Source organism: Capsicum annuum, chromosome 10 (genome assembly GCF_002878395.1).
Source record: "Capsicum annuum cultivar UCD-10X-F1 chromosome 10, UCD10Xv1.1, whole genome shotgun sequence".
NCBI lineage: Eukaryota > Viridiplantae > Streptophyta > Magnoliopsida > Solanales > Solanaceae > Capsicum > Capsicum annuum.
In genome coordinates this window covers 6,442,023-6,452,647 of record NC_061120.1, presented here as the reverse complement: position 1 = coordinate 6,452,647, position 10,625 = coordinate 6,442,023, and the positions used below count along the sequence as shown (strand labels likewise).

The 10,625-nt window shown below is 37.8% G+C and overlaps 1 protein-coding gene across 4 annotated transcripts; it reads left to right on the top strand.

The window, feature by feature from the left end:
• The first annotated feature begins 881 nt into the window (after positions 1–881).
• Positions 882–9,964, top strand: LOC107845461 (50S ribosomal protein L1). 4 transcript variants are annotated; one of them, XM_016689805.2, is made up of 10 exons: positions 882–1,677; positions 5,599–5,676; positions 6,451–6,492; positions 6,577–6,682; positions 7,533–7,597; positions 7,880–7,918; positions 7,997–8,101; positions 8,198–8,285; positions 8,622–8,668; positions 9,591–9,964. In XM_016689805.2, the coding sequence occupies exons 1-10, from the start codon at positions 1,129–1,131 to the stop codon at positions 9,666–9,668; spliced, it is 1,197 nt and encodes a 398-aa protein (XP_016545291.1). In that variant the 5' UTR covers positions 882–1,128; the 3' UTR covers positions 9,669–9,964. The 4 variants fall into 4 exon arrangements, with proteins under 4 accessions (XP_016545291.1, XP_047254398.1, XP_047254400.1 ...); XM_047398442.1 differs by lacking the exon at positions 9,591–9,964 and adding an exon at positions 9,021–9,504 and having other exon boundaries at positions 1,003–1,677; XM_047398444.1 differs by having other exon boundaries at positions 1,539–1,677; positions 5,588–5,676.
• Positions 9,965–10,625: the final 661 nt, after the last annotated feature.

The following is a 10,625-nucleotide window of genomic DNA, read 5'->3' as shown; positions in this document are numbered from 1 at the left end:
TGGTATCCATTTTTTAGGAGTCCGACTATATCCGAATTTGCCCCGCATCGGGTCCCATTTAGGGGGAGAGCTTCCAACAGAGTGTTTGTCACGTTTCTTCATGCTTTAGGTAGTTCAAAATGGTAGCCGATAAATTGACAAATTTTAGAGCCTCAATTATGGAAAGTGGCATCACCTTTTTGTTTGAAGCTCTCCTTTGTATGGAAACTCTTGGAAAAACATTCTATGTTTTATATGGCAGTTAGGGGTCGTTTGGTTGAAAAACAAGTTATGCTGAAATTAGTTTTGCTGGAATTAGTTATCCTGGAATTACTTATCCTGATATTATTTTCTAGTGGTTGTTTGATTTGTGGTACTAAAAATAATATGCATTGCATTCTTTCTAAAAATAGATTGATTGTTTATAAAAATACCCGTCACACATTTAAAATTTTAAAAGAACTTTTACCTCATACACAAACAAAACTTCACTAAAATAATAATCTATTTAAAATTTGAAACAAAACAAATATTATAAACAACAACAACAACATACCCAGGGATTCCCATCCAGTGTGATCTGAGGAGGGTAAAATGTACGCAATCCATATCACTACCTCCAAAGAAGTAGAGAGACTGTTTCCGATAGACCCCCAGCTCAAGACACTAGTAAATAAGATTGTAATAAAAGATGAGATAAGATGAAATAACCTAAATATGACATCCACAAAAAAATACGATACACTATCAAACCGCAAGCATCCACCTCCCCCAACCCACCTAACTAGAGACTCAAATAAAAATATGTTTTCAGTACTATTTTTTAAAATTTTGAACAAATCTGTAACAAAAATATATATGCGCTTATCATTTATAAGAAAAAAATAACTGATTTTAGATGTGGCTTATTCAAGCACGTTTTTTTAAATCTTTAGGTATTGAAATGGAAAAAAAATGATTTTATACGTTTTTGAACTCTTTTTTTTTTTTTTTTTTTTACTTTGAATAATTATTTATTATTCTCCAATCTCCCTAAGTCTTAGAAAAAATAAATAAAAAATAAAATGCTAAAACCCTCTTCCTCTTTTCCCTAAAACCCCCCTTTCCATATTCCAAGTTCTACTAGCTCACTCCAATTACTCCAAAAAAATGTCTTCCTTCCAATTACTTCATCAAACTCGTCGCCACTATTTACACAAATACCCTTTTCTCCGTTCCCATTTCCATCGATTCCTCTCTTCCTCGCCCGAAAACCCTAATTCGACCCGACCCGAATCCAATGACCCGGTTCCAATTCAACCCGTTTCTTACAATCCCGAAACCCCATCTCAAGAATCCCCAAATTGGACCCGACCCGACCCGGATTCTGTCGGGTCATGGACCCGAGAGGATTTGAGGTATTTGAAGGATGCACCGAAGATAATAGCACCGGTATCTTACCCTACAAGGGTGGTAGCTCCGTTACCGGAGGATAGGCCGGAGGGAGAGGAGGAGGAGGAGGGGAAAGTGGAGGTAAATGAGGAAATGGAGAGAGAGAGGGGACGAATCGAGGCGCAAAGAAGGGGAGCAATCAGGAGAGTGTTGAATGTTGAAGAGGAAAGGATTTCGTTTCCAACATTGATTGATGCGAAGAGTGATGAGAAGAAGAAGAAGAAGAAGGTTGTTTATGATCTTAAAGAAGCCATTCGACTCGTAAAGGTCAGATTTTTATGTTTATTAATCGCGAGTTAGTTGAGGTTGGCTATGTGAATTCTTTTTATGTTATTGTTGTATTTATTGTTTCTTGTACAAAATTTTGACTCCTTCCGAAGTAATAGGCAGTAATAGGATAATATGAATCAAAAAGAAGAAGAATAAAACAATAATAGGTCACATTATTAGTTTAAATGAAAAAAAAGAAGATAAAACTGAAAATTTGACCTGACCCGACCCGGACGGTGGGATGTGGACCCGGGAGGATTTGAGGTATTTGAAGGATGCACCAAAGGTAATAGCATCGGTATCTTACCCTACAAGGGTGGTAGCTCCGTTACCGGAGGATAGGTCGGACGGGGAGGAGGGGAAAATGGAGGTTAATGAGGAGATGGAGAGAGAGAGAGTGCAAGAATCGAGGCGCAAAGAAGGGGAGTAATGAGGAGAGTTATGAGTGTTGCAGAGGAAATGATTTCGTTTCCTACATTGATTGATGCGAAGAGCAATGAAAAAAAGAAGAAGAAGAAGAAGGAGGAGGAGGTTGTTTATGATCTTAAAGAGGCCATTTGGCTCGTAAAGGTCAGATTTGTATGTTTTTCCATTGACTTTATATTGATCATGCTTAATGGGATTTTTGGTGTTGTTGTTGTTGTTGTTGTTGTGTATTTGCTGTTTCTTGTATAAAATTTTGACTCCTTCCGAAGTTATAAGTAGTAATAGGATAATAAGAATCGAAAAGAAGAAGAACAAAACGATAACAGGATGTGCATTATTAATTTAAATGGAAAAAAAATGATAAAACTGAAAATTTGACCCGACCCGACCCGACCCGACCCGACCCGGATGGTGGGATGTGGACTTAGGGGATTTGAGGTATTTGAAGGATGCACCGAAGATAATAGCACCGGTATCAAACCCGACAAGGGTAGTAGCTTCGTTACAGGAGGATAGGCCGTAGGGGGAAGTGGAAGTTAATGAGGAAATGGAGAGAGAGGGGGGAAGAATTGAAGCGCAAAGATGGGAGTAATGAGGAGAGTTATGAATGTTGAAGAGGAAATGATTCCGTTTCCTACATTGATTGATGCGAAGAGTGAGGAGAAGAAGAAGGAGGTTGTTTATGATCTTAAAGAAGCTATTCGACTCGTAAAGGTCAGTGTTTTTTTTCTTTCAATTGACTATTTATTGATCATGAATTTAGTTGAGGTCGGTTATATGAATTCTTTTTAGCATTTATGTTGTATTTGTTGTTTTTTGTACAACGCTTGACTCCTTTCGAAGTTATAAGGAGTAATAGGATGATATGAGTCGAAAATAAGAAGAATAAAACAATAATAAGATGCACATTATTAGTTTAAATGAAAAAAATGATGAAACTGAAAATTTGACCCGACCCGACCCGGATGGTGGGATGTGGACCCGGGAGGATTTGAGCTATTTGAAGAATGCACTGAAGATAATAGCATCGGTATCTTACCCTACATGGGTGGTAGCTCCGTTACCGTAGGATAGACTAGAGGAGGAGGGGGAGAAAGTGGAGGTTAATAAGGAGATGGAGAGAGAGGGCAAGAATTGAGGCGCATAGAAGAGGGGTAATGAGGAGAGTTATGAGTGTGGGAGAGGAAATGATTTCGTTTCCTACATTGACTGATGCGAAGAGCAATGAAAAGAAGAAGAAGAAGGAGGTCGTTTATGATCTTAACGAGGCCATTCGACTCGTAAAGGTCAGATTTTTATGTTTTCAATCGACTTTATATTGATCATGCTTAATGGGATTTTTGGTGTTGTTGTTGTTAGTGTATTTGCTGTTTCTTGTATAAAATTTTGACTCCTTCCGAAGATATTAGTAGTAATTGGATAATATGAATCGAAAAGAAGAAGAACAAAACAATAACAGGATGGGCATTATTAGTTTAAATGAAAAAGATAAAACTGAAATTTTGACCCGACCCGACCCGGACGGTGGGTTTTGGACCCGAGAGGATTTGAGGTATTTGAAGGATGCATTGAAGATAATAGCACTAGTATCATACCCTACAAGGGTTGTAGCTCCGTTACCGGAGGATAGGCCAGAGGAGGAGGGGGAGAAAGTGGAGGTTAATGAGGAGATGGAGAGAGAGAGGAGAAGAATCGAGGCGCAAAGAAGGGGAGTAATGAGGAGAATTATGAATGTTGAAGAGGAAATGATTTCGTTTCCTACATTGATTGATTCGAAGAGCGATGATAAGAAGAAGAAGGTTGTTTATGATCTTAAAGAGGTCATTCGACTCGTAAAGGTCAGATTTGTATGTTTTTCAATCGACTTTATATTGATCATGCTTAATGGGATTTTTGGTGTTGTTTTTGTTGTTAGTGTATTTGTTGTTTCTTGTATAAAATTTTGACTCCTTCCGAAGTTATAAGTAGTAATAGGATAATATGAATCGAAAAGAAGAAGAACAAAACAATAATAGGATGGACATTATTAGATTAAATGAAAAAAAAGAAAGTTTTGAATGTTGATGAGGATAGGCCGAAAGAGGGGGAAAGGGGGAAGGGAAGGGAAAGTGGAGGTTAATGAGGAAATGGAGAAAGAGAGGAGAAGAATCGAGCGCAACGAAGAGGGTAATGAGGAGAGTTATGAATGTTGAAGAGGAAATGATTTCGTTTCCTACATTGATTGATGTGAAGAGTGATGATAAGAAGAAGAAGGAGGAGGAGGAGGAGGTTATTTATGATCTTAAAGAGGCTATTCGGATTGTAAAGCTCGGATTTTTGTGTTTCTAGTTCTTAATGGCCTCTTTAATGGGAATCCTACAATTGTTTTCTATTTCTTAATCATTCAACTGTTAATGGGCATTTTTTCCTGATAATCGTGGTGTCCAGGCCAGCTTGCGCGCACCTCGACTAATTCCACGGGATACTTGCCACCTCCCACCAGCAACAATACCATGTAACTCTGTCCACCAACGCTAGGATAGATGGGAAGAAATCACCTAGCGTTTGTCTTTGTTGGGAATTGAACTTGAGACCTCATGGTGCACAACCCAACTAAATTGAACCACTAGGCCACACCGTTGGGGCTTAATGGTCAAGGTATTTGTAGATAATCTCTTTTGATAATGATGATGTCGGAGCCTGTTTGCACCTCAACTGTTCCACCATGTACGTGCATCCTTCCATTAATACGAGCACCATATGACTCCATGCATCAAGGTACCTTATCAAGACTTCAGCAGATTGAAAGAGATCTTCTATTCTTTTTTTTTTTTTGCCTATGCTAGATTCAGATTGTTGTCTTCCATTGGCTACTAGACCACACTCTAGGGTCGTATTTCTAGATAACTTTTTGTTTTTCAGTTTTGATAGGATAGTGGTGGTGCCAGAACCTGCTAATCCATCGGTTACCTTTTACTTTGCATTAGTATTCGGTAATACTATCCAACAAGACTTAGGCAAGTGGAAAGCATTCACGTGGTGTTGTCTCTTGGTTCCCAAGGTTGTCGCTTCATCTCTTCAACCTCTAGGCCACTTCCTTGAGGAGTCTGTGTTTGTAGATAACATCAAAGTGGAGACAGGTTCAACTTTTCCATCAATTAGGGGTAGTCATATGCATGGCTGAAATACAACTTTTATTTTTCTTCATTCTCATTATATTTTTTCTTTTATCTGTTCAAGTTGAAAAATAGTAATTATGGATCAAAGTCCATATTATGTCATCTGAGTAACTCTTAATCATAGCTTGCCTGAGATTGTTTGCTTGTCTGCTTTGGCCATGGTGCTTTATCTTTATGCCTATGGCATGTAATCTAAGTGACTATTAGCTGTGGCTTGCCATGGGTTGGGTTGCTTGTGTGCTTTTCCTTGGCGCTTTCTTTTTCTATTTAGTGGTGGTTTCGTTAGAGGTTACAGACTGAGTCATGATTCATTGTATTTCTAGTGATTATGCAGGCTAATGCCAAGAAGAAGTTTGATGAAACTCTGGAAGCTCATGTTGTTTTGACTCCTGATATGCGCAGAACTGACCTGGTGCGTGCTTTCGTCCTCTTTCCGGCCCACATTAAGCTTACAATCCGAGCTTGTCGTCACTCATTACGTGATACTTGAACAGAAAGACTTCTTGTTACCACTTCTGTGGTTATTGCTTTGTATGTCTAAATTTATTTATCAGATGGTGAATGGATATTGGATATTTTATTTCTCTTGGGGCTTTCATCAGCAGAATTTTTTAGCAGAAGTTCCAGGACCAATAGGGTGCTACTGTCCTTATGGCTGAATAAAAAACTTGGACTTAAAGGAGCTCATAAATGATTAGAGTATACAGGACGTTAAACATTTCAACCTAAATCTCAATTCTTGAACATTTGGGGACATCTCTCCAGAATTTGCTCTGCATGCAGTCATCAATCATCTTAGATTTTGCAACTGACCAAAAGTTCTGTAATAATTAAAACCGTGATTCAACATTCTGCATCCAAATCACGGTTGGTTAGGGGTTTGTTGATTCCACATCCTTTTGTTGTTCGTTAGTGTATGGAGAAAATTTTAATGGTAGAATCATGCTCCTAATGCCACCTAATTAAGAATGAATTGTCCTTGCCTTGGCTGAAATATTTCCAGTGCAAGCCTCTGGAAATATAAATCTCTTTCATGGGTGGTATAAGCAGAGTGAGATTATAGACGTTGCATTTCCAATTCTTCCATTTTGGTTGATCTCTGCTAGTGTAGCTAATTTGACCCGAGTCTTGAGCAATCTCATTAGCTTGCTAGTGTGATCTTAGAGTTCTTTCTTTTGAACTGCAGAAGCTTGAAGGTACAGTGGCTGTTCCTCATGGGTTTGGAAAGGTATGATGCATTCTTCATAAAATTAAGGTTAGATAATCATATGCTGTTTTAGATTTATTTTTTGACTAAATATTTTCCTTTCAGGTATATCGCATTGCTGTTTTTGCGGAAGGAGCTGCTGCTGCTGAAGCCCGAGAAGCAGGTGCTGATGTTGTTGGTGGTATGGAGCTCGTAGAGAATATCAAGAGTGGTATTCCACTAAATTCCTTATTTAAGAATTGCAATTATTTAGAACCGTAGTGGTACTTCTGATGTCCACTTACATGCTGATGTAAATGGTGCAAGTTATGACATCAGTTTGCTCCTTCCTGTCCTTAAACTCTCTAAGGTTTACATTCATAACCTCTCTGGAGGCTTATGCTCGTAATCTCAACGGAGGTTTAAGTTCATAGCCCCTTCCGGCATATGGATTGAAGTGAAGCTGACAAATTTCATCCAAGCTGACTATTCTTATGCAGAAGACAATGTTCCTTTTCAACTTAATTCATAGAATTGCGAAAAGGTTACTTAATTTTATGGGGTGGTCAACTTGAGCCAGCGAAAGGTTCACAGAGGAATTAATGGTCATGACGTCTAATTATCGTTTAACCTAATTATTACTTTTATAAAAATTTGTAATAATTAGGTGAACAGAATTATTTACAAAAATATAAATTAAGAGGGGGAGCAAAATCACAAAGGAAGTGAGTGCTACAAAGCCAAACTTGAGGGGATATTTATGTAATTTTCCCTTTAGTAGTTTTTGGGGGGGTCTATAATGACTTTGTAGATAAACTACCATAAACATAAGTGACTTTAGCGAAGAATTTGTTATGGTTGAATGACCATGTAAGTTATTCCCTTGAAAATGCTGAAAGTTATTCTGAGAAAAAAAGATCTGCAATTTCACCCACGCATTTGGGGATGATGATGAAACCATTCTTTCTTTTGAAACATCTATGGATTCTAACCCTTGAGTAGGATATTTTCTTTCAATATTAGTCCTTGAGCTTGATTTTATTGTAATGTCCTTGACATTTTTAATGTGATTATACGTGCAGGAAATGTGAAGCTTGATTTTGACAAATGTTTTTCCACTCATGCAATGATGCCGAGCTTGAGACAGGTTTTTTACATTGACTATCCATACTTGTCATTGATAATCTCTTCTGTGATTATACTGTAAATTCAGGGGTCATTTGGTTTGCCATTAGCATAAAGGTGGATTAGAAAGATTTGAACCTTCAAGTTATCAAAGAAAGATTATGAACTTGATAAGTTGATGCTATGAGCCTATAAAATGACCACTAAATGTTGAAAGTGATAAAAAGCGGGGGGCGAGGGGGGGGGGTTTAAATACAAGTGTGTTTTAGTGCGTCTCAGTGAGTAACATCACATGATTTTGCAGATCGCGAAGTACCTGAGGCAATTGATGCCTGATACTAAGGTAAGTAATCTGCATCTTTCGGCTCTTAATTCAGGTTGTCCGTAGGAATTAGTGCTTATTTCGTTATAATGCATGCAGAAAGGTACTGTTACCAAAGATATCTCAAAAGCAGTGAAAGAAGCTAAGCGAGGTGTACCTTTCAAAAAAGATAAAACTGCAATTGTGCATGTAGGAATTGGGAAGGTACACTTGCTCTATCTTCATGCGGAAATTCTTAAGCTTCATTGTATATATACTACTGGAATGCACCTATTTTCTCCCTGAAACACTATTCTGCAGGTAAGTTTTCAAGAAGACGCATTGTGTGAAAACATCGGTGCATTTGTACATGAACTTTTGCGTCAGAAGCCTGCTGGCCTAAAAAAGAGTAAGCGACTCTTGATATATCTTTGTTGATTTGTTTGGTTTAGGTTTATGGCAAATCTTGCTTACACCCCTATTTAGGATTCATTTGGTTGTCAGAGACAACAACAACAACAAACTCAGTGTATTCTCACATAGTGGGGTCTGAAGTATGCAAAAATATATTTCCTAAGATCTATGGTATGAAAGTAAAGGAAACTTTATGGTTAACCAAAAATCAGTTTTCCCTGTATATGGAAGAAAATACAGTTTATTGTACACAAGAGTTTCATTGAACTTCAGTGGTAGCAACTCCACTTGTCATCTACTCTGTCGGTAACAATTTTTGTCTGTGATGCAGGCTCAAAATATGCTGGTTATGTGAATACAGTCCATCTGTGTAGCACGGTGAGTTCCCTGACTTACATTCTTAGTAATTGGTACCTTCACATGAATCTTCAAAGTAATTTTATAAACTCAAAAATGAAAATGTGAGATATCGGACAACCACCTTTCAAATGCTGCCTCGTGATAGATCCTTTCTTGCTCTTTCATTTGAGGTTCTTGCTTAATTAAATATCTTATTGTCTGTGTTCAAGTTCTTTAGTCATTACATCACTTGAGTTAAAGTACGGCTTATAAAGGTCTATCATTAAATACCTCAAAAGTCTATGGACTATGGGCATGTCGTACTGCAATGTTGGTTTAAGATGTAAGAATGCTCAATGCTAAATTTTAAGTAGTATGATCTTCTTCATAGTTTCATCCACGTATATGGGCGGACCCGTCAACGTCTAGCAGAATTCTTATGGGCGAACCCGTCAACGTCTAGCAGAATTCTTATGGGCGAACCTGTCAACATCTAGCTGTTTATTGCCGGGGAATCATAAAGCAGACGTGCAGAATCTCTTGTTCGTTGCATGTAGTCGTCTGATTTTACCTCAAGGAACATGCTTTGACAATTATCTGTTGTTCCCAAAACTTCATAGCTACATTCCATGTTTGAATGGCATTTGATTGTTAGAATCCATGCTGACAAGGCATGTAATAATCTTTCAGGGACACTAAAACTCTCTCATTTTGGGTGCATCAGAGCTCAAAATCTCGTAGTATATTGTACTTTTTCTGTCTCGAGACCTAGTAGGGAACTGGATTTTTTTCTCAACAAAACAATTCGAACCTTAGAATCTGGGGTGTGCGTTGCAACATTGATATGATTCTTGAATATGTCTATCCTTTTGGTACCTGATGCTCGTTTCGTGTTTAGAATTTCATCCATAATTCAGTGATCAAGATTCTAATTGCATATGATTCTCTTGAAATTCTGCAGATGGGTCCATCATTCCCTGTTACAATGCAGTCATTATCGATAGCAGCAGATCGGCATGTAAAGAAGTATGTTCAATGATAGTATCTGAGTAGTTCCAACTTTAACTTGGCACTTTGTTGTACTCAATTTGTTTAGATTTCTTGATTTTTTCCACATTACAAGAGGGGTTTTCCAAGTTATTTTTGTAACCCCCCCACCCCACCCCACTCCCACCCCTCCTGCTGTAATGATCTTTACAGGCCTAGCTTCAAACCCCATAGCCCAGAACTCATTACTGTTGCATCACATTTTTATTTTTATGTCATAGAAATAAGTATGGTTTCTGTTTTATCATTGACAAAACTTTACGAATACAGTGTTAGTTTTGCCGAACCTATAAGGCTATAACTTCTTGTATAGATTTGTCCCTGCTGCCCCCTCACACCCACGAAGAAACACTGATATTTTCTCCACCCTTAACGAGAGGTCTCGGGTTCGAGCCCTGGGTATGGAGAAAATCTTGTTGGGGGTGCGCTACCCCCAGAATGGGGCCCTGTAATGTGTGATCCGGATTAGTCGGGTTCCAATGCAGGTACCGGACACTAGGTGGGAAATCAAAAAAAGATAGTATTTGCTTAATGGTCGTATAGGGTACGTTTGGTGGAGAAAGTGATTTTCATTTTTCTTATATTCGTTTAGTTAAAAATTTTGAAAAATATTTTCTTTAGGAAACAAGTTTCTTAAGAACAAGTGACTTTTTCCAGTGATAGTAGGGAAAATCAGTTGTACAAGTAACGTCGCAAAATGATTTTATCTTCTCCGCCCTCCCTCTTTCTTCATTTTCGCTAGATTACATATGAATATTTTTAGCATAATGTTTTTAACATACATATTGAAAATAAAAAACAAAAAAATAAGTAAGGCATTTAATTGTTTCTTAGAAAACATTTTCCTAAATACCCATAAAAACACCTATGAGTAGCATAATTAGATCTTCGTTAATATATGGTTGCTTGCTTAATTTTCTTTTCCAATCTAACAAGTGCATTTTATAAA